The 25,132-nt window shown below is 45.6% G+C and overlaps 1 protein-coding gene across 2 annotated transcripts in view; it reads right to left on the minus strand.

Moving 5' to 3' along the window:
- Window positions 1-25,132, minus strand: part of LOC144818737 (uncharacterized) — a 110,009-nt gene that overhangs the window by 56,111 nt on the left and 28,766 nt on the right. For both annotated transcript variants that reach the window (XM_078676437.1, XM_078676436.1), the window contains exons 3-4: window positions 23,408-23,518; window positions 16,421-16,537 (exon numbers count right to left, since the gene is read on the minus strand). In XM_078676437.1, coding sequence (XP_078532563.1) covers window positions 16,421-16,537; window positions 23,408-23,518 — 228 coding nt within the window. The remainder of the gene's footprint in view (window positions 1-16,420; window positions 16,538-23,407; window positions 23,519-25,132) is intronic.

Below are 25,132 nucleotides of genomic sequence, written 5' to 3' on the forward strand. Positions count from 1 at the left end.
AAAATCTAAGAAATCTTTTTATAACTGTACTAAATACCAAAAATGCTTTTACTTACCTGTTTACAGGAAATGTCCCAGTCTAGTGTCCAGGTATACTACACTGTGTAAGAAAAGTAATCTTAAAGTAATGTACTGGTCATTTTCCTAAAAAGCTATTCAAAGTATATGTAATGTATTTCCAAAGCATTGCATTTCTCAGTAACAATACTGTCAATCAAAACAAAGTGCATATACAATTACAATCTAAACTGTGTTACAACAGTATATTGACTGCAAAGTATTTATCACTTACCTGTGCCAGGCTTGCTTGGTTCTAGGAAATACATTACTAAAAGAATATTTGTATACAAATACAATTGGTCTGAAGTTCAGTCTTTGAGTTTATGAATTTATTTGCTGACTGAGTGTGTACAACAAATGCGTAACACTGTCCTCTGATAAAGCCTTACTGTTTGACCACACTACCACAAATAGAGAGTGAGGTGCTATCTACTTTACCTCTGTCTACCTTTTGGGTTCCACTGGACTCTGTGTACACTATACCTCACTTTGGTATAGTATATATAAACAGTACCCCTGCATGCCGGTAGGTGGTGTTGTTCGGCTCATGTGGCGCCATGGGAGTCATTTGTGCTGAAGTGCACGGTGCCTATGTAGGTGCCAACCCAGTGCTGTCATCAGTTTATTTTTGCAACTTTACATTCCAGAAGTGCAGAGCCATGAATCACTGGTGTGTGTGGAACTAGGACCCTAAAAAGGGTAACAGCCCTTAACTCTAAAATCCATTTGCAGAGAGGGGAGGATGGGTGGGTCGGTAAGGAATATGTGGCTAGAATCTCTACCACATAAGGCGTTACTGAATGTAAGTAACTTGTTCACCTGAAAGAGACTTCTAGCCGCAGATTCTTTACTTTAGAATAGATACCTAAGCAATACATTCCCGGAGGGGGGTCTGTGAACATGATTTAAACAAGGAAGTCCTGCAGAACCGAATAGGCAAACTGCCCATCCCAACGGACCTGATTGTCCAGGCAGCAGTGTTTGGTGACTGTGTGCAGCGAGCCCACGTTGCTGCCTGGAAAATGGCCAGGACCCGAACTCTGCATGCTAACGCAGTGGTCACAGCCTTTGCTCTGGTGGAATTTGTATCAGATCTTAACGCAGAGTATGATCCATTGGGAGAGGATTCGTTTTTGCATTGCCTTCCCTTTCATGGCCTGACTTATCCCACAAAGAGTTCATCGTCCACCCGGAATTTTCTGTGCGGTCAAGGTAAAATGACAACGTTCTTTTTGGGTTGAGCCAGTGGAGTCTGTCCTCTTCTTTAGAGGGACGAGGCAGAACCTAAAAGAAAGATGAAGTGATGGACTGGATTACGTAGAACAGAGTGACTTCCTTTGGCAAGATGGACATTAGAGTCCGAAGAACAGCTTGTCTAGGAAGAAAGAAACATGTGGAGGCTGAGATGATAGCACTGGCTGTTCACTAAAGCTCCGGGCAGATTCATTGTCACTAGTAAGGCAGTCTTGATAAAGAGATGCCTAAAAGGACAGGTATGAAGCGGCTCAAAGAGAGCATAGACCAGAAAATTAGGAACAAAATTAAGGTCCCATTGAGGCATAACAAATGGAGTTGATGGAAGCCTCTAAGAAACCTATTTACAATAGGGGAAATGAAGAGGGAAGGTTGGTCTGGCAGTCGCAGGAAAGCGGAGATGGCAGATAAGTAACCCTTTAACCTGACCAATGCAGAGCCCTGCTGGGTGAGGGGAAGGATAAACAATAAGACTTGGGAAAGAGAACAAACACTGGGTCAATCTGTTTGGCTGTGCACCATGCCACAAACTTGTGACAACGGCAGGCATATGCCATCTTGGTGGAGGGATGTTGAGCTGCCAAGATAACTTCACAGACTTCGAGAGGAAGGTCAACAGCTGTCACCTGTCACAGACTTCGAGAGGAAGGTCAACAGCTGTCACCTGTCACTGCTCAATCTTCACATATGAAAGCGGAGAGTAGACAGGTTCTGGTGCAGAACACTCTCCTGCTGCTGCAACAGAATATTCTCCCAAAGAGGAAGTATGATTGGAGGACCGATAGACATTCTCAACAGTTCAGGATACCAAACTCTCCAAGCCCAGTCCAGAGCCACAAGGATGATTTGGGCCCAGTCGTTCCTGATCTTCTTGAGAACTCTGGCAAGGCATATAACAGGCCGAGCTTCACTCTAGACGGAAAGCATATCTGAGCGACAGCCGCCTTGGAAACTCCAGCATGAAGAAGTGCTGACATTGCACATTCTTGGCAGTGGCAAACAGATCTAACCAAGGTTCTCCCCTCTGTTGAAAGAGACCTTGCACCCCCTCCAGATGGAGACGCCTTTTGTGATCCACTAGGCATCGTCAGCTGAATTTGCCCGCTCTAGTGTTCAGAGATCCAGCCAGAATGTGAACCACCAGAGAAATGCCCTGACGTTCCAGCAAAGTCCAGAGATGAAGGGCCTCCATGATCCCACCTCGCCCCGTTTATTGCATTATCCCATAGTAGTGGTATTGTCTGTGAACACTTGCACTAGCCTTTCCTTGATGGAGGGTCAAAAGGCTGTCAATGCCAGTCGGATCACAGGTTGATGTGGAGTCCGGATTCCACCAGAGACCAACGTTCTCTGATCTCCACCTCCCGCAGATGCCCACCCAAGCCCAGGAGTGACACATCAGTGATTACTTTAGATCTGATTGCGGAAGAAAAAGGGGTCTGCCGCTGACCCAATTGCGTCTCGATAACGACCACTGCAGATCTTTTGCAATTTCTTCTGAGATCTGGACCATGTAGGAGAGATTTCCCTGATGCTGCACCTATTGGAACCTCAAGTCTCACTGTAGAGCCGACATAAAGCAGCAAGCATGTGTCACAAGCAGGATGCAGGTTGCCAAGAAGCCCAGCAGGCTCAGAGTTAGATTCCCCGAAATCCAGGATAGAGGCTGAAACATCGGTATCATAGCCTGAATATCCTAGACTTGCAATTCGGGAAGATAAACCTGAAAAAACACTGTGTCCAGAACAACTCTGATGAAAGGGAGCATCTGAGAAGGGGTTAGGTGTACCTTCCGCAAATTGACAGTGAACCCCAGTGAGTGAAAGAGGTATGTCGTAGTCTGACGGTGGAAGACAACTACATGGGGTGAGCCCGCCTTCCACAGCCAGTCATACTGATAGGGGAAGACTGGCACCCCTGATCTCCAAAGATGAGCAGCAGCCACTGCAATCACCTTGGTGAACACCCAAGAGGCGCTGGTAAGGCCAAAGGGGAGCACGGTAAACTGAAAGTGCTCATGACCTTCCATGAACCGCAGGTAACGTCTGTGGACAGGCAGATGTTGAAGTAAGAGTCCTGCCATCCAGTCTCCCGGGTCCAGGGAAAACAGGACTTGAGTGACCGCGAGCATTTTGAATTTCTCCTTCTTCAGTAAGTCCTTCTTGGGCACAAGAAAATAACAGGAATAGAAACTATGACCTACTTCTCGCTCTATGGCTCCCTTGGCCTTCAGAGCTGTCACTTTCAGGCAGCGTAAGGAGATGTGATCTTCCTTCAGCCTGCCGCAAGTAGGTGGCATGGGTGGAGGAGTAGACATGAATGGAAGGGAGTAGCCACTACTGACAATCTGGAGAGCCCAGTGGTCAGATGTTATCGACCTCCTGTGTTGAAAGGGATGGTCTATCCTGCCTCCCACTGGGGGCCCATGATGTTTGGAGGCCCAACTAAAGAAGCTTGGGAGCTGTGGCTGCTGAGGACACCTGACCAACGAGGCCTGTGGGTGCGGCATCCTCAACTACCCAGGGGTTGGGAAGCTTGTGTGCCGTGGTGGCTGGGCAGGCAGAGACGTACTGGAAGCCCTTTTTGTGGCCACAAAAGGATCGAAAGGCAGACTGAGGTTGACGAGTGGCTGGGGAAAGGCCCAACGACCTGGCTGTAGCTGTGGAGTCGTTGAAGCGCTCTAGTACTGAGTCCGCCTCGTCTCTGAAGAGACGTAAACCATCAAAGGGCATGTACATGAGCGAGGCCTGGACATTCCCTGAAAAAACAATAGTTCTCAACCAGGTGTGGTGCCTAAGGGCCATAAACAATGGAACTGATCTGCCCAGTGAGTCAGTCGTATCCAGTCCACAGCGAACGGCTAACTTAGCCCTTCTGTCAGCAATCGCTTGGGAGAGTATGGCTTGAGCCTCCTCCGAGACCAAATGCAGTACCTGCGCAACCGAGTCTCAGAGTGAGTGGGAGTATTGGCCCAGAGGCCACATGGTGTTCACTGACCACAGTGGCAGGCTAGTGGAAGAAAACGTATTCTTGTCTAAGATATATAGCTTCTTGAATTCCCCATCTGAAGGAGGTCAAACCCAAAATTGACAAAACCATTCTGTCGCTAAGACGCCTAAGCCATCGCTTGGACAGTCCCTCAGCAGAACCAATGTTGACAGTGCTCAGGGCAAAACTGATCCCTGCCATTGCATATGGGCACATAGCCTACCCAGGTGCATTTGACAAAGTGGTCAATGCGGCCCAGGCGAAAGCCTATAAGATGGTGCTACAGGCACCTAGATACGCAAGGAACAACAGATTAAGGCTAGAAATAGGCCTCAAGCGACCTGAGCTGGCATTACTGGGGGACCTTTTAAAACTCTATATTAGAGTATTGAAAGCGCCAGAACATTCCCTAAAGCACTCCCTAAAATCAATCTTTGAGGAGGTGGGCTCTCCCTGGCACTCAAAGGTAGGACAAGCCATTGCAGCATTGAAAATCGAAAGAAGGAGTTTGCCCCTGCACGAAATTCCATTCTCAGCCTGGGCCCAAGCCGTTAAGCGCCAAGTCCGGATCATTTCCTTTGGACTTGATCTTGCATCTCTTCGGCAAAATTCACTAACTCAGGCCCTGGATAAATCATATATTCCAGGTAAACCCCAACCTTACCTGCAAGACCCAGTATCTACTGACGCGAGAAAGAAAATTTTGTACTTTCGCCTTTTGGCCCTCAGGATCACGGACTTCAACCCCCAATGGGCCCGCACGGATGGCACCATAGCCTGTCGTCTATGCAACTACCGTAGAGAATCCTGGCTACACTTGTTGTGCTGTTGCACAAAGCTGGCCAATGACCGCCATCGCTTGCTGCTTCCGATTTTACGGAACATGGACTATAGAACTTGTAGAGAGGCTTCGGACTGGTGCCTCTCAGTCTCCACGACCTGTTTGATAGCCAGAGTTGGGAAATTTATACACCAGGTAAAAAGGGCACTCGACTCCCACTTAACGGCATTGTCTGCAAAGTAACTGGAAGCCCTCGGCCCCAGTCATCCAACCGGGGCTGGTTTAGAGATCCACGAGGAATCCATCCACCATCTACTGCCCTTGGTGCATGAATTGACTCTACCGAACTTTCACGGGCCTCCTCTTATCAGCTGGGAAACATTGGTGCAACCTATACTTCACTCTTTTTAAAAGAACTCGGTTTTGGACAGCTAATCAGGACTAACATGTTAGTATTTTAACTTAAAGTGAGTTTCACTTTTATGTGTCTTTCTTGCTTTTTATCTTATACTGTAAAGATTTTAAGTGATTATGCAGTTTATTAATAAAATTGTCAAAAAATTGGTGGAGTGGTAGGAAATTTTCCAGGATTTAGTTTGGACGTGGAGGATTGGACCACCAATCTCTCCAGGGTGGTGTTTGGGGGTGGGAATTGGGGTCCCCTGTGGCGGGAACGTGGCAGCGGGCTATTGTCCTATTCACAGGAGCCCTTGTGCAGGGCTTGGACCAAGCCCCAAGTAGGATGTCCGCGAGGGCTTCGATAAACAGGAGAAGCGATTCAGATGGGGTGACTCTAGGTTGAAGCACTTCTGTCAAGACATTCGCCTTCACAGCCACAGAGGGTAGCATCGGCCGTCCTCCTCACCACCATTGCAAATGAGGCTCCCTCCTCCGTAGCCATGGTAAGAGGAGGGTCCAAGCCCTTATATGGGGAGGTGTCCAGTCCAATGGCAATCTCCAAATTCTTACACCTGTTGTACTCATTCAGGTCTTGGGGCTAATATTCGTAAGGGTTCTCTGGTCTTGAGAGAATGGCTCCAGTCAGTGCCGAAGCCGGCGTCGGACGAATGCCCATGTGCACCATGTCGGAGTTGGGGATAAGAATGGGGAGGTGACGCCAGTAGGTGCTGATGAGGACGTCAGCAATGGGACCGGCGCCAGGGAAGGTTGAGATGGCTCGACCGGCGTCTGTCTGGATCCATCCTTGGATTCAAGGGTACTGACTAGCGCCGGGGCCAAACCGGATGGCGGAAAACCAGTAGGGGCCCCTCCAGACCCCTTGGGGCCAGAAGGTGCACCAGGGGGGATAGGCTGTCCAAATATGAGATGCTTGACCTCATAAAAGTCATGGAATCGTGCTGAGGTTGCTCCGGCTCCAGGAAACTCGGGTAGGCGTGGAGATGGCTAAGGCACAGGCTCAACCGTGGAGCTAGCCCTTGAGTGTTGACATTCCCTCTTCCTGTTGAATGGCTTAGACTGACGAAGCGGAGTTGAAGACCTCTTCGAGTGCTTGCTTTTATTTTCTTGTGGGATTCACCCAAACGCCAGGACAACTTAGACTGCAACCAAGATCCATGGCTTTGCAACCAATTGCGGTACCTTCTACTCACCGGCCTCGAAACCATCTGGAATCGCACATCAAGCGGCAAGGAGCTTGAGTGCCCTTGAGGTTTTTGGGTGCATTGCACAATAATCAGAGGAGGTGGATCTGTCACCGACATCTGCGGATGACAGACACCAAAGGCTTCAAACCAGCCATCCTCATGGACATCCTGTCACACCAGGAGACAGTGTCTCAAAATATCCTAGACAAAAGGTCGAAAAAGGTCAGTCAAAAAGTGACTGGGGCGGCTCTTCTCCGGATCTGCACTAACTGGCTCGGAAAGAAAAGAACTGATGTAAGCATGCTGGGGTGGAGCTTTTATAGGCACAACGCATGTCACTTCCATCGCAGCCAGCGGTGCCACGGGGAGCCGAAAGACACCACCTACCAGCGCCAAGGGATACTGCCCTACTAGTGCCAAGGGGTACTGCTCATGAAACCATTCCAGTTCCAGTCTGAAATTATTTTTATTATATTAGGTGCAACAAAGCATAGCAGTAAAACACAGTTACAGTTCAGTGAAGTTCTCCCCGCTCATCATTTCCCCTGCAGCACAACAGCGGGCCCATTCTAGATTACACATTTCTTACGGTGCTATTCACCGACGCGGTGAATAGCACTTCCAGTTGGCTGGGGGGCCGGGTAGCAGTCTAGTCGCCATCCCCTGCTCAGTCTTTAGGGATAAAAGGCATGGAGTTCACGGCCGCGTTGTGGTGAGTGGGCAGTGGCAGGGCCTTCATACCGCTGCATTTTATGCCCGTTTTTAACTGCACTGGAGGTCGAAATTTTAATATTTAGTGTGACTACTGTGTTAGCAGAACTTTTACAAAAGTAGATTTTACCTGCTCTGGGGGCTTGCTGAGACCGACCCGAGGCCTGTACTCGATCTCCTCCTTCCCGCCCGGTCCGACGCGGCGAATAGCACCGTTGCGCGGAGGGCGAGGAAGAGTAGAGACAGGCACTTCCGGTTGGCTGGGGGGCCGGTTAGCGGTCTAGTCGCCATCCCCTGCTCAGTCTTTAGGGGAAAAAGGCGAATGCTCAAGCGACCGTGCACAGCGGGCGTGCCGTATGCACGCCAAAAGCAAGCCCGTCTGCGCCCGTCCGGGGCCGTACGGGGACCGGGGCCAGGACCCTTGGCCGGTTTGCGGTCAGAATACAATATGGCAGGGCGGAACTGCAGGTATTATGCCCCCTTATAGATAGGCCCTGCAGACACAGCATGTCGGATACTCAAGTTAATGCCTGTAATTATTGTCCATTTAGCTGGAACATGGATCACATAAGGCAGGTAGGGAGTGGTGTACTCTGTTGTGGGTTATGAATTATAGATCTCTCAGTAAACACAAAATCGAAATCTCTGACTTGCTCTCAGACACTAAACTTGATCTCTTGTTTCTTACTGAAACCTGGCTGGACGCCGATTCTGAGCCAGATATTCTAGAGGCACTCCCCTCAGGCTATACTATAGCCAGAATTGATAGGGCGGTAGGCAGAGGAGGGGGGATGGCGGTGATCTTTAGACCTCCCCTTGAATTCTTCCTTGAACCAGTTATGCTATGTGAAAGTGGAGCCGGCTCCTTTACGTTGAACATCAGCCCCAACCTTACGGTGAAAGGGCTTTTGGTCTATAGACCCCCGGGTTCCCCTACACGCTTTATGCCCAGTTTGGTGGAGGGTATTGCTCATTTGGCCTTAAGACATAATAAGTTCCTAGTTCTGGGGGATCTGAATCTCCATTTGGAGGATCCTCTGAATGAGGTGGTATTCGATCTACGCCAGGACCTTCAGTCACTTCACTTATCCCTGAAATCATGCGTCCGTACTCATCAGCACGGACCCCTACTTGATCCAGTGTTCTCTAGCAGGGAGAATGTTGAAGTATCCACCCCCCTCCCCGTTCCCTGGTCGGATCACTTTCTGGTACGTTTTGTGATAAGGGTGCCAGAGATCGAAAGCCAGGATGTAGTCACTGGCAATCACCCGCCCAGGAAAAGGAAACATTTTGTACAGGATGATTTTAATTGAGAGTTGACAGTGGGCGGGCCCCCTGGTGGCTCAGACAGCGAAACTGCCTGTATGAATCTGGAGAGAGGCATAAAGGACGCTCTTAATAAGGTGGCTCCACTGCTCTCTAACAAATCGATGGGAAGGGTACACGAATCTGCACCCTGGTTTACCCCTGCTTTACATCTCGTAAAAGCTGAATGTAAACGTCTGGAGAGGCAGTGGAGAAAGGGATTTTTGTGCCAGGATAGATTGAAATACAGAGAGGAACAGAGAAAATACCATGGTCTTTTAAGACGGGCTAAAGCCACCTATTATAAGGCCAGAATTGGGATGGCGGAAAATTCTACAAAAGAACTCTTTAAAATATATAAGAAGATCTCTTCCCTGGCTGCTACGGCTGTGCCAAGTATGGGCTCCGCTGAGGCTTGCAATCGGGTTGCGAATTATTTCTCGGAGAAGGTGAGGGAAATCTATTCATCCTTCTCAGGGACCGTAAGGAGGGGCGCAGAATTTGAGGAACAGACGGGAGAAACGAAGGCAGGGCTGAGACTGAACAACTTTACTGTTCCCTCTCCGGAGACTCTTAGTAAAATCTGTCTTAGTATAAAATCTGGCTCTCCCAGAGATCCTGCCCCACCTAAAGTGCTGGGCGAGAGTTTGGAGATTCTTGACCCGTTCATCAGGCATGTTTTGGAGGTCTCGTTCAATTTACATACGGTGCCAGGGAATTGGAAACGAGCTATTGTTCTCCCAGTTAAGAAGAAGCCGAACATCAGTCAAGACAAATTAGAAAATTTGCGACCTATCTCGCTTCTGCCATTTTTGGCAAAGGTAGCAGAGAAGGTGGTTAATCGGCAAGTCATGACACATTTGGAAGAAGCAAGCCTCCTACATCCGTCGCAATCTGGGTTTCGGGCGGGTTATTCTACGGAATCCGCTCTACTGCATGCCACGGAAACTATTAGACAGGGGGCTGATGCTGAGCACACTATGGCTCTGATCATGTTAGATCTCAGTGCCGCCTTCAAACTGTAGCACATTACACCTTGCTGCAGTGTCTGAATAAGGGCGGTGTATCAGGCCCGGCCCTGAAATGGCTGAAGTCCTTCCTGGTAGGACGTAGTTTTCAGGTTAGACAAGGTGCACATTACTCTAATGACATTAAACTGGAGCAGGGAGTGCATCAGGGCTCTGCCCTGAGCCCTACCCTGTTTAACCTGTACATGACACCTTTGGCGGAGATAGTACAGGGTTTTTGAGTGGAGTTGTGGCTTATGCTGACGATACCCAGCTGTTGATCTCCCTATCCCAGGCACCGGAGGTAGCGGCCTCTAATTTCAGGGCTTGCATGCAGGAGCTTGCCTCCTGGATGGATAAGAACTGCCTGAAACTGAATGGCAGCAAGACAGAGGTGCTTGTGGTGGGGGGTGAAACATCAAGCTGGACTTCGGCTCGGTGGCCTCCGAGTCTGGGCCCTACCCCCTTACCATGCACCGAGGCAAAAAATCTGGGGGTCTGGTTGGATTCCACTCTTTCCTATGATGGACATATTAAACTTGTAGTGGGGAAATGTTTCGGAGTCCCAAAAAATCTACGCAAAACGTTAGATCTCCTCCCGGTAGGGGCTAGGAAGACGATGGTGCATGCTCTTATTACATCTCGCCTAGACTATGGCAACATACTCTACATTGGCGCCATGGCAAAAGGTCTGAGGAGACTACAGGTCTTGCAGAATGCTGCCGCACGGCGGGTACTTATGCAGCCTAGGAGGGCGGCTTCAAAAAAAGCCCTGGATTCACTGCTCTGGCTTCCAGTAAAGAAAAGAGTGTTGTTTAAGGCATTATGCACCTGCCACCTGCCACCGCATCACCCAGAACCTTGGACCTTCATATCTGAGCGAACTGGTCACCAGCTATGTGCCAGGAAGGTCCCTTAGATCCAGCGGGACCGGGCTGTTGAAAATTCCAAAGGTAAAGAAGGCCAGAATGGGAGGTCGTTCCTTCAGGTTCTTGGCAGCTCAAAACTGGAATAAACTCCCTGTAAAACTCCGGATCGAGATCTCTGAAGCTAAGTTTAGGAAGGCGCTTAAAACATACTTGTTCTCCGGTTTAGCATAGCGTGGACCACAGGTGCGGCTAGCTGTTACCTCCCTCTCACTCAGCACGGGGACACGTCGAGATGGCGTAACCATGCGCTTTATACATTTTCTTTATTATTATTATTATTATAAGTATGGCCTGGTTTGGTTTCACATCACCATTCTAAGCCTTCCCTACCATGCTACCATGTCCCACCCCCCGTCCAGCTCCCCCAAACTTTATCCCCTCTATCAGGACATCCCCACCCCAGATAAATTACCTTCTCTGCAGCGCAGCACTTGTCAAGGTCATGCTCTCACTCCCTGATTGTAGGCATCTGTGGTATGCCCCACATTCTAGCTACGTTTCTCTTTGCCACGACACCGCCTACCATTAACCATAGTTTGATGTAACGTGGTCATTGCATGGCTTACGACGCGGTTAATATGTGCCACTTTCCGATTCCAGTCTGACGCCTGGGGATAATTCTAAGGTAAGGAATCAGTGGCTAGAAGTCTCTATCAGAAAAAGTCGTTATATGATTTGGCTAATGACTGCCTTTACAAAAATTAAAGGCAGCCATGCTATTTAAATCATATTTTGGCTGTGTTCTGGTTAGGGCCTTAAAAATAGATAAGTATTAGGTTTTATATTTTTTCACCCCCTAATACCACTCTACTAAAGTGGTAATTGGTAGGGAGAAATATTTATAAGTTTCTATATATTTTTAAAAACATTTACGAAGTTCTGCAGTACCACCTAGAAAGTACAGCTGTACAATTTATATACAAGAAATTGAAAAAAACTGTAATACACTATATTTTACAAATATAGTGCACTACACTACACTTAAAAGTGAGAAATGGAAATTGTTCTGGTTCAACTGAGCACACACCATCATAACCTATACCTCACCTATACCCCAGCCCAACTCCTTCCCCTAAATACAGCACAGCCCATCACCCCTTCCTTGTCTAGGCATGTCGCGGCCCTGGGCATTTCTGTCCCTTCTACCCCTTCGCCTGAACCCGCGCCGCTCTCTCCCCGATTACAGACTCCCCCTTCCCCCGCTTCCCTCTCCTTCTCCACACCCACTATGGCCACTGCCTGCCTGTTAAACACTAGATCAGCAGGCAAGCACCAGTATGAGCTTTTTAACTTACTGGACACTGACGCTCCGGACTTTTTGTTTCTTACTGAGACTTGGTTTTTTACTGATTCTCTTCCTGATCTGTTGTCCGCCCTCCCCGACTCGTACTATGCTCTTAGGGCGGATCGTCCAGCCGGTAGGGCCGGCGGGGGTGTGGCGATGATCATTCGTTCCCATTTTCAGTTTCAGCTTCTTCCCCATCCCCCTATACCTGATATAGACTTTCTGGTTGCTCGCTCAGTTAACCTTTTAGCTCCCATCACAATAGTTTTAATGTATCGTCCCCCTCAGAATATGCCTACTTTTGTACCTGTCTTACAAGAATTACTGGCCACTCTTGTGGTCAACAATTCTTCAGTACTCCTTCTCGGAGATTTTAACTACTGGCCAGATGATCCTAGGGAAGACCTGCCCTCCAAAGACTTTTCAGCTACTCTCCAGTGTCTTAACTTTCTCTCTCACATCCATTCCCCTACCCATATTCACGGCCACACCCTAGATCAGATATGGTCAGCCAGCTGTTCTATTCTTTCCCCCACAATCGTCCCCTGTGTCTGGTCGGACCACTTTTTGATCTCATTTCTTATTGAGCTTGGAGCCCAAAAAAAACCCCTTTGCCGAAGAATGTCACAGCTCGTAATTGGAGTCCGGTTGACCTCAACCTCCTTTGTTCCTCTCTCACTGTTTCTCCTCCGGACCTAGGTGCTCTCTCTATTGATCTTCAAGCAGACGCTGTGAATCAGTGGCTGTCTTCCACTTGTGATCGCGTTGCCCCCCTCAGTAAAGTCAAGACCTGCCCCCATGACGCACAAAAGTGGTTCACAGACGAATTGAAAGTTCTTAAATTGGACCTTAGGCGCTCTGAACGCCATTGGAGACGCAATTACTGTCCCCTTCTGCGATCCAAATATAAGCTTCTTTTGATTAATTACAAGAAGGCAATTCTCTTAGCCAAAACTCTGTATTTCTCGGAAAGAATATCTCTATCAGCCAACAAACCGAAGGAAATTTTTTCCATAGTCCGCAATTTAGTCGCCTCGGACAGAGCCAACTCCAACCCCGTCCCCTCCCAAGCTCTCTGTCTGTCTCTTAACGACTTCTTTTTAGAAAAGATCGCGAAGATCAAATCCAACATTCCTTCAATTAATCCACCCCCTGTCTCTTCTCCCTCCTTTTCACTTCCCCTGTCCTCTTCGCGCCTTGATCAATTTCCACCCATCTCTCTAAACTCTTTTCTGGCACTACTCCAGAAAGTGAAGTCAGGCTCCCCAGCTGACTGTGCTCCAGCTCACATTCTGAGAGAGCTCTTCACTCACTGTCCTGACCCCCTTCTTTCGCGTCTTAATTCTTCTATTTCCTCAGGTCTAGTTCCGCAATCTTTCAAATCCGCAATAGTTCGCCCCATTTTAAAAAAGCCTGGTGCAGATCCCTCCCTTCCTTCCAACTTTAGACCTATTTCCCTTCTTCCCTACCTTGGTAAGATATTGGAGAGCCACATTACCTCTTGTCTCTCCTCTTTCATAGAGGATAACCATCTTTTGGCTTCCCACCAAGCGGGTTTCCGCCCAGCTCACTCTACCGAGTCAGTGGTCCTGTCCGTCTTAGACGAGCTCAGGAGCAAGGCAGATTCCAACCTGCCTCAAGCTTTGGTGCTGCTGGATCTGTCCGCTGCGTTTGACACGGTCGATCATTCCATCCTTCTCGACCGGGTCAGCGCAGCGGGCGTTCGGGGCACTGCCCTCTCCTGGGCTCGCCTCCTTTCTCAATGGACGGACCCAGGCTTTCCACCTGTCTGGCCACATTGCCCCTACCCGCTTGGTCCCTTGTGGGGTCCCCCAAGGTTCCTCCCTGTCCCCCCTTCTCTTTAATCTTTATATTCGTCCCCTCATTCTTTCTCTCCTTGACATGGGGGTCTCCGTATATAACTATGCGGATGACCTCCAGCTTGTTCTTGACCTTTCCTCTCCTTTGCACTCCCTACCTAAATTTCACTCCACTCTTGTCTTCATCTCGGAGTGGATGAATTGTAACCAACTTAAGCTCAATCTGGACAAAACGGAGTTGGTCCTGACTGGCCATTCCATCTCCCCCTGGTCGCCTGCTTTTTGGCCCTCTATCTTTGGCCCTTCGCCCATACCATCGGCTTCTGCTAAGACCCCGGGTATTAAAGTCAGTGGGGACCTCTCCATGCATGCCCAGATTAGCTCTGTTGTCTCTTCTTGTTTTCTTTCCCTCCGTATTATTCGGAAAGTGTCCCGCTTCTTCTCCACCGATGCCCTCAAACTTATCATGCTAGCAATGATCCTCTCCCGTCTTGACTACGGGAACAGTCTCTACGCGGGCATCCCGGCTTACGAACTGCACCGATGGCAGGCCATTCAGAACCACCAGGCTGCTCGAATCATTCATCACCTGCCCAAATCTTCTCACATCACGCCTGTCTTGAAATTCCTCCACTGGCTTCCCATCTGCCAAAGATCTCACTTTAAGATGGGCTGCCTGGCTTTCATGGCCCGCATTCGTATGGCCCCAGCCTTTATCAATTCACTCATCATCCCTTACACTCCCACCCGTGCCCTTCGTACTTCCAATCAATTCCTCCTCAATGTTCCGCGGTTTCGCAGATCTAAAACAGGAGGTACCAGATTCTCGGTTTTGGCTCCCCGTTTCTGGAACAGCCTCCCTCTGTCAATTAGGTCCATCCCAACCTACCCCCGATTTCGTAAAGCCCTCAAGACACATCTGTTCTCCATAGCGTACTCTGGCTGAACTACCTCTTAGTACTCTCCATCTGTCTTAGCCTTCTACCTTCAGCGCCAGGAAGCCGCTTGGTCGCAGTGCGCTTTATTAAGAACTTTCTTCATTTCATTTCATAACCTGTGCCAGACATTTTGTTCTCTTGATACCTCTTTGTTTCATCACATTGGCAAATTGGTGTTTGAGCATGGTAGACAGCACACATCTGGGTGCATGCAGCAAAGTTGATTTACATCAATGGCTTTTATTTGCTTCCAGTGAAAATAATTCCAGTTTTTAATGCCATATGCCTGATGTTTAAGTGCATTTAGTGCAAGGCACATACATAACAGGAAGAAAGGTTGAGCCCACATGTGGTCTACTTTGTTTTGTGCTCCCTGGAAACGTATCTCCTAAAGTATACCATCATCGTTTGTGTAGATAGACTGATAGACAATTTGAGCTTATTAAACTCTTGCTTTCCCAAACATGCCCCATTTCTCTTTAGAAGTAAAAATCAACTAAAGCGACATGGCTGTTACAAAAACATGTAATGACAGATGTCTCTCCCGCTTGGTACAGACGGAATTTACAGTAGACTGCCTTCCAAATTCAAAGATTTAAATTAAATGAAAACCTCATTCATTGACATCTTCTCTACAAACGCATCGCACCCTGAAAGCAATTTTATACAACCTACTCCACACACTCTCCTGGAACCAAAGACCGCCATTCTTAATCATCATGAGAACTGGTCTCTAAACGAACACTATGCTTAAATGTTCCCAAAAAGGCTCTAGTCTCTAAAGGAACACTATTCTACCTCAAAACTGGCAACTCTTTTAATTAATCATCGCATTGCCACCTTTCAAACTGAGGCCTAACTTACGCTTGCACCACCACAATCTCAGTTACTATTTTAAAAATTCACCTTAATGAGAGCCCCTAATACATTTTTCATATGTTCTTGGCAACATCAGAACAGAGGCTCACAAGTCGAGTACAAGGTATCCCCAGATAACCCTGCAACTAAACAATCAAATTCCCTATCTTATTGTGTTAGTATTTATAGTATGGTTTCTCTATCTTTCACAATTACACTCTCAGAAGATCAACCAAATTATTCAAATACACAGAAAGCCCTTCTCAGTCACTTTTTAGCAATCGTGAGTGGGTATAGAAAAGAAAATGTTGCTGTGCGAGCCAGAGTTTTAACTCATCATGTATTCCTGGGGCCCTCACCTCATTTGTGATCCCATTGTGGGAACACCCTGCAACTCTTACACCACACTATGGTTGCTCCTTGTGGGAGAATATGGTTCTGTGGAAGTGACTGCTAAGATTCTGTTCTTCCTGAATGCCATTTTCAGCCAGAAAATTATCTGCCATATCCTGATTTTAAAGTTGCAAGTGGCATTGACACATAGCATACTGATTTGGTATTCGAAAGAGCCACCTGCAACACACCCCTTCCAGATACAGGATTGGTGTCCCTTCTCAATCCCATTTAAGGAGTCAGAAAACTTTTTCTTACTCTTAAAATGGGAATAGTAGATCTGAAAACCCATTTTCACGGTTTCAAATTCCAAGCTGGAGCCTTTGAAACCATAAGATTACTTCGTACAGCTGGCCCTAGATTCCTTAAAATCCACTGCTGGGTTGCAGGAGGTGACCACATGAGGTGGGAAAGATGGACGATGAAAGCTGAGAAATTTGACTGGGCATCACATTTCCATGATTTTAATTAAAAAAGTATTACTCACCTGAGTGGCAGTGGACATTTTGTTTTTTCTTTGTCTTTACACAGGCCATGGGATAGGTCTCCATCTCCTCTTTAATGCTGCATTCTATAATTGGTATGGGGATCTCATGCCCTATATCTTAAAAGAAACAATATGTATAATTCCAGATTATTTTCCCATCCACCTAAAAAGACTCATCCGTCTGTACAAGTTAAGATGACTTTTAAAGCATTCGCATTTATCAACTCTGAGCTTTTCCACAAAGCCCCTATATGCAGGTACTTGATATAGTTTTCAGATACATATGGAAGACAAACTGCTGATATCTATCACATAAAATGTAAACACTGTCAATAACTTTTACCACATTATCCCAATGAACTAACAACCATTACGGCTTCACCTTACCAGTTTTTAATGTTAAAATAATTCATTAATGAAAGTATTTGTGTTCGTCATTAATGCTCTATTCATACATCGAAATATGGGTTTAATGCTCCAAAATTATACAAATTCATTAAATAGGTAGAATAAATGTTAAAACATATTCCTAAACTGTCTAGACTCTATATCTGTACTCCACACCACACAAAAACCTAAATAGAAGGAAAACGAAATAACATTTAGAAATTCACTTAACAAATGCAAGCAAATTAATCGTACATTGGTCTTCCTTTCTGCTGTCAGATGTTCAATGCCACATTGTGGTGAACCTTTCACCAAGAAGTGAAAAACTGCACATTCTCTATCGCTTGTTTCCTTTGACTATACTGGGAGGGTAGAGAAATGTGTTCTGTTTATCTCTTTACACTGAAAGGGCTATTTCCTTTTGGTAGGTCTTTCCCAGTGTTTACTGGTTTAAACCTAAAGCATGAAATCCCAGGTTTGGCATATCTGCACTCTTCCATGTCTCCCTGTAGGGAAAAAACTCGCATTTCACTGTGTGCCACCAGTTTGCTTTAACAACAAATCACATGCAATGACCGCAGCCTCTCTTTCCACAAGCAGCATGAGATTTATTATGGTGAACCCATGTCAACGGAAGCAATAATTTACACATGACAGAAGGTTATTCTTTCAAGAGCAATAGCCTCATTCAATTATTTTTAACTTTATCCTAGTCACTCTAAATAAACATTTGAGCAGCCATACTGAAGAAAATCTTCAAATGAGCCCCTCAGTGTGTCTCCCTAGGATTATGTGGGAATCTCTTGCTGAGCGACTCTGAGCACTAGATTCCACTTCTCCTTAGAGTACCCTTTGGATAGTAGACTCTGGACAACGCTTAAGCGGGTGGAAGAAGCATGTGAACAAAATGAGGCTGGGTCTGTGGGTTACCACAGTGATTGCCTCCCTCACCCCTTACAGGTACCACTGGCTTTAGCTGCCAACAGCCCCAGTCATGACACCTTTAGGCACTAACACACTGGATGGCCATCCCTGAGGGATCAACACCCACCAAGCTTTTAGGTAGGGTAAGGCCCTAGGTCCTCTAACCCACCATGAGGTTTGGTGAGTTTGGATGTTCTGCTCCAGTGCTGCCCTCCTTCCAAAACAGCTGCTCTGTTTTGCCAACCATACCCAAGACCGCTACTGCTAGAGGCTCAGAAAAGCCAACTCGGTCTTGTCTTAAATACGACCTGGAGCATGTCCCACCCATGAAAGCCTCTCAGATATTCCTCCTTTTGAGTGGTGTGTAAATTCAGAGGTAATACTCCATTGCAAGAATCATTTTACTACAAATGGGATTTTTGATTTTTAGCCTATGAATGGAGAATAACGTGCTATAATAATGTTACTGCGCATTTTTTCTCCACTTATGTGTGAGGAGTTAAAGCCCTGCTTCTGCAGGTGATAATCCCAAGAAAATAATCTGAAGTAATCCAGTGTTAATGTATATTCGTAATGCGGTATTACTACATTACTCTTTATCAGCAGAAAGGTGGAAATGTGCAGTTACATGATAACAGCACATTTCTCCCATTTTCTCATCATTCAAAACAAGTACCATTATGATTATGATTATAATTTATGTGTCAATCAGCTGCATCTTGTGTGGCAAAAAGGTTTAAAAATCAATCGGTCCAAACTACACGATTACGAATCTCTATACATATATACACACAATATTCAGGAATGCAGGCTGTGGAAGCCTCAGCCATCGAATTGCGGGCACTATGAATTTAAAACCATCTGTCTGAGAAATAAGGCGATCCTGTGTGCACTGTACAGAGAAAGGGTTATACAAACATTCAAATTGTGGCAGGTCCTCTCAGCATGTCACCAAGGACTGGAGTATAAAATGACAGCAATGGTGTGCCCCCTGAATATCGATGGGACACAATATTGAGGATAGAAAATCGAGAGAAAAAAAATTTCGACAGGCAAGTAAGTCTTGATTTTCTATAGCTAACTCTATGTATATGTACCAACACAGTGTATATATATATATATATATATATATATATATATATATATATATATATATATATATATATATATATATATATATATATATATATATATAGGAAGTTCCTGGAGTTAGGAATGGTAATTCTATACTTTTCTATATACACTTACTGTTTGATATTTTGTCCCTCCATATTCTGTCCTCGATATTCTTATAGTATAGGATTCTGTGGGTCAATAACAAAATATCACTTCTATGCTCACGGAGCCCTGGGAGGACTAGAACATTAAGATGAGCCCGCAGAGCTGTATCGTCAGCAAATAACGTCAAGAGCTTGCATACGATTGCCATCAAGCTGTCCATTTCCCATGTTACTTATTTAAAATCACTGAACGTCTTGAATTTAAAGTACGTAGAAGTAATTTTTTAAAGAATGACTTTTGAACTCTAATTTTGGACCTGAAGAACACAGAGGGGGAGTGATACCATTTGACACATTTAGTCAGAATTTTTTTTTTTTCAAGTTCCTGTCCTTTCACTGTAAATGACGGCAAGCTTGAAACCACATGAAAATCAGAGCTGGCAAATGTGAAACGAAGGACAGAATTCTGCCCAGAGAACAGGACCTCAAATCGGTTTCCAGTTCCAAAATTTAAAGCTGTTGACTTGATGTTATACTATTTACCTGAGCAAGAGAACAATTCCTTTATTTTGAACTGACTCTCATGGGAATCTAAAACTCAGAACCTCACGGTTCAGGCTACCTTATCTATCAATGGAAGGCAAGAATGAAAAACCATATTGCTCTATTGATACAGTAAATCCGGCAAAAGAAGCAATGAAATCAGATCGTTTTCCAAAAGCTCAGGACAATTGAGAACCAAAATCTGTTTGAGGAAGTGGCTCCATCATGATGCATAGAGAGCTGCACTGGCACCTGGAAATCATGTATGGGATTCAGACCTCTATTTAAGTCTTGATGCGAGGAGGAAGCCTCCCTAATCCATGGTACCAGCATGTGCCCCTGGGTTATTAAAAACAAGGCGGGGCAGAGGAGGGATTTCCACCACTGAGAAGGTAGAAATCATGACACTTCTGCACCTGTAGCCTGCCAACGCCCATTAAGACTTCAGTAGAAGTCGTACAAACCATCCACCTCCTTCAGTTTACTGTTTCCACTCATGCGGAAAAGGCATTTAACAAAGTGACCCGAAGCTGCTTCTGGAAGGATTTAGATATAATTAGTGTAGAGGAAGATGCAGTAAGGGTAATCCAAACCATCACCAAATAAAGAAGGGCATTTTGCAGTGTGGTCAATAATGATATTTATGAAGCATTGAACCCCCTCAAGTAGTAAGTGGTCTGTGATCCCCCTTTTTTTTTTTAACACAATGCAGTTTGCGGTAATGCCTTCCCATCTGTTTTCCACAAATTATTTCTATGCCAAATTCTCTCACAATCTGGGAATTGTAAAAATACCCAAATATTTTTCATCACTGTTTCTGTACTTTTGTCATTGGTGGTGAATATTTCCAATTTTTTAGGCTTCTATTAGGAAATAGCGGTGCAAACAAGTATGAAACTTGTGGGTAAGCAAAGAATGCAATATATTTCTGCAAACTAGACACACATCTGGATTAAGTAAAGGGTCATGTGTGTAGAAGTAACTAATCAGAAAACAGGGAATATAAATGGGGAAAAATGATTTGCCGACAAGGTTCCAATCTGTAAAGTTTTGTATTGAAGGTCAATCTACGACTCTAGCAGACACAGAAATATATAACTTGTGCAGATTAGCCAAAAATCCCCAATGCCCAGAACTGAGACGCGAGCCTTGGCTTAACTTGATATTTTCAATATGAGCTGATCATGAACCACTTGGCAAAAAACATATAAAGAGAAGAGAAACTGGGCACCAAGGAAAACTCTCCATTTTGTATTTGTACCGAGGAATCGGAGTTTAGCAGTAGGTATTATCCACACCTCTATAAATGTTGGATAACTCATGATGCCATGTTAATGTGAGGAGTTTTTCCAAAAAGCGATTTTTGTGGAAACTCATTTACAATATGATACAGGTATTGTTGTGAAAATTGATAGCCAATGTATGGGAGAGGTGTGGCGCCGCGGCCAGGGCGACTGACGCTGGAATCTGGGGATCAGGGTTCGATCCCCGGCTCCGACGGCAGGTTAGCCCAGCACCATGTGACTCTGGGCAATAGCTCGCTTAATCTTCCCGACGGCCCCCCAGCGCCTAGAGACCCTTATGGGTGATTGTGCGCTTTACAAATGTGGACTTTACTTTACTTTTAATGTCAACCCCATTCCCTATTCAGTGTTTGCACAGATCTTCCAATAAGAACAGTACCTTGCTGGTGTGCATGGGACAAAATAGACCCTCAATTGTATCAATGTCAAGGATGAAAGAGATGATGGATTGGGGATATCTGCAATATTAATGCCCCATGTTTGTCCAACACCCAAAGAACCCTAAAAAGTCCTGACGATTCTGAAAACTAGAGACCCATGATAGTGTGGAGCGAATGGGCTTGCATTGGTCCCATCATTTTTTCTTACCAAGAGTGGCCTTTATGTGCCAATCTATGGCTAAAAACATATCTTCCCCAATATCTATCTAACAGAATTAAAACTTTATCATGTGTGGCCAAGTACACATGCTACTCCCCTGAATCTCCACAAATTTCCATTAACCCCTTGCATGCTGATGACGGCCCCCATCCGTCATGCACTACGGTGCTCGTGTGCTGATGACGGCTGGGGGCCGTCATGAACCCGCCCACTCGCGATTTTGCCGCACAGGCGCAGAATCGCGGCAGCTTGCAATGGGTTAACAAACTGAACACTACATTTGTGGAAAGGCCTATTGCACATGATAGTAAAGACCCAAAGCCTGAAACGTGTCTGGAAAGGAAGAAATGCTGAAAGGGTAGACTTTTGCAATGGTAGAGGCTTGCAAAACTTGTATTTATGGTCAGCTGGCACTCAGGGAACTGTACCAACCCCAGACATTCCGGAGAACTAGTGACAAGGGGAAATCCAGGGAAAGATAGTTTGCATGGATCCCTTCAGTTTTTCTAAGTCAGAATGCACTGCAAAGGTCAAACTATGGGTAAGAAGTATTCCTCTTCCTCATAGTTGAACACGTCCAACCATCCTGCTCCCCACAATTCTTCAGATGAGAAAGGAAACCTGCATATGCGTGGACCTATAACATGGGATACTAACCACCCACGGAGCCCTCAACTGTGGGGAGCTGAAATCCAGACAAAGAAGCCAGAGACAGACATGGCAAGTGCCTGGCTTTGGCCTCTTTTTCCATTTTTTTTCAAGTGGTAAAAACAAAAACATAGTCCTATTGTCCATGGCCCATTTCAGGTTTCACGAGAGTGGCTGGTCACAGGTTATCATGCTCAAACTGTTTTCCCAGAAGAGCTAAACTGCAGATCTGAGTAGATGCCAAAGAGGCATGCGTGCTCCTTACTCTTATTTTACATGTTTCACCAGACAAAAAATTCAACCATAGTTTTCCTGGGGGTGTGGGGCATTTTTATCCAATGGTGGGGGGGAATTATTATAGCGAAAGGGGAAAAGGTTAGCGTCTCCAACCATACATGTCATTCACACATTAATCTCACATTTGTCAGAATTTGTAGATTGTAAATGTAATTTATGGCATATTGATTTTCAGTGTGGCACCATTAAGATGAGACATATAAGCAGGGGCATCCCATTTTTTCACAAGTTGGATTCTGTTGTACTGCGTGAGAGGCTAAGTGGTAAAGCATCCATCCATATGTGTGAAGCGGTATTCATCCACTTCTTGCAAATGGTCTTTGCCATCTATGAATTGTAGCTCAAGTGATGGATAATATTGGGAATACAGAGATTCTACGAGTCATACCCACCTCATGCACTGACGCTGGCGTTTACTGCTACTTTGTCCCCTCTCCCACCACTCTGCCTTTGTCCCATCCGGTCCGGTGTCCAGATTTGCCTAGTGTCCCATTAAAGCTCCTTTGAAACCCCCTCACCCTCCACAAACCATGCCTAGACCTGGTTTATGTGCTCGCCGCTCCTCCCTTATGCCTCCATCAGCGTACTAGCACCTTGGTCGCAAACACTCAGCCATCCAGTGGCAAAACAGAATGGGCTGTAAGCCTCCGAAGACCTGACCAACTTGTCAGCCACACAACCTGCCAGCACACACCACCAGGCTAGAAAGTAGGAACTGGTGGTGATCCCAATCCCTAGCACGCTGAGGATGCCCTAAGAAGCAACAAGAAACTCTTCGGCCACTCTTCTACCTGCAGCGTTTGAGAGTCAGGGAGAGCCCAATAGGATGGGACAGTGCTGATTTTCATTCACGAAAGCTTGCACTGCTGCTGGCTGAGCTGTATCTTTCATATGAAAGAGGAGACAGGTTTACACTGCTCTACACTTGCAATACCTTCTTGTTATACCGTTTCTGTTAGGGAAGGGACTGTTCCCTGACTGAGTGTTAGGTGCTTGTGGATAGAATAATTCAAACCATGACTGCAAGATCTGTGCAAAAGCACTTTTTTTTTACTTATACATACTTGCACAATCGTCCCCTTGTTGTCTTCTCTCAGGATCCTGATGGTCCTCAGTGAATAAATCTTCCTTTTCTTTAGCTTTTAATGAAAAGATGTTTGTGGCAATAAGAGGACCTGTTTTGGAAACAAACAAAAACATTTAACTAATCTATAATTTCTTCAGTAATAAGCCAGCGCACCAAAAATGCTGGCTTAGACCAATATGAGTGATGGGTAAAACAGTACTTAGAACATATTCATTAATTTGATTAGCATGTAAATGTATGAGATGTGAGAAAAGATGGGACGAGGCAAACAATCAGCCTGGGTAATCACTTGAAACGCGACAGCCAACTTTGACCTCAGAGTCAGTACTACTTCACACGACTGCAGTAAATTGAGGTCGGTGGCTCTTCTGTTGGAGATCTCTTTCAAATAGAAGACTCACTTGGAGGTAGGGTTCCTATCTTCCCTAAGTCAAAATATAAACCATGTATTCACCTTTTAAGATTCTGGAAGGTCCAGGTGCTCTAGTCGAAAATCAATTTGTGCTGTAGTCGAGAACCAATTTGTGTATAATCTTCTGTATTCTTGAGAACATGATAGGTCAGCTCCTCTCTGCTTTGATAAACATTTAGGGAAAGTTTAGACAGCCCTAAAATACTTTGGAAGTGATGTATTCTTGGATTGTATCCTTAATGTTTAAATCTGCTTTTACTGGTTTTCACTTTGATTTCTAACAACCTCAATATAAAAATACCAACTATATCTGGGCAATATTGACCAGGTGGCAATACTCGTTGGAGCACTCGCACCCTGACCATGCACAGTGTTGTTATAAATGTCACTTCAGGTGACATCAGTGATGTTATCAATGATGTCATAGGACATGTCATGAGTGGTGTAACATGTGAGGTCATGAGTATTACATGGTGAGGATGCACGTTATGGTTACATCAGTCAACTATAACTAGTGAATTTTACTGGTTTTTAAGAGCTTAAAATGCTATGTTTCACCTAACTGTAACATCATGTTAACCTTTGTTTTTTTCAGTACATTTCTGAGGTTTTCTTTAATGTAAAGTAAAGTCTTATTACCAGACCTATCAAGTCACTTCAGCGTTTAGTTGTTTCCGTGAATTTCTGAGTTTTTTAATTTATTGTAAAGTTGTTCAGTTTTGTAATTGTGATAAAGCACTGAGTCTCCAGGCAAAAGAAACCCCAAACATTTTACCGAAGATAAGCAGTTTAGAACTCCCCATCGCCATGGGACCCTCTGTCTCATTCCCTAAACACAATTCAGTCTGACCCACTGTACTACCTTTTGGAATGTCTGATTTGCATATTAGATCTGCTGCCTGGACTCTCCCCAATCCTCCATCATAAGTACCACTTGTACTTTATATCACACAAAATGTAAACTATTGTTGTCATGTTCACCAGCACCCCGCACACACCATGCAGGTATTCCACATGCATGCAAAACGTGCATGCAACATCCATGCTCTGCACAGACGGATGAAGAATGGTTGCAAACGCAGGGGATGCCAGTAGGCCCATTCCCTAGTAGATGACAGGTAAAAAGGCCTGCCCTGCTGCCTAACAGTACTGCTGGCACAATTGTTAGTCCACTACATCTCGGTGAGGAAACCGTAGTTTAGTGCCCATTGAACTCCAGAGCTGAGCTCTGGGCCTCACTCTAAATGATAACAAGAATTTGCAATACAATATGTCTCGCATTTACACGAG

Source organism: Lissotriton helveticus, chromosome 2_1, assembly GCF_964261635.1.
Source record: "Lissotriton helveticus chromosome 2_1, aLisHel1.1, whole genome shotgun sequence".
Taxonomy (NCBI): Eukaryota; Metazoa; Chordata; class Amphibia; order Caudata; family Salamandridae; genus Lissotriton; species Lissotriton helveticus.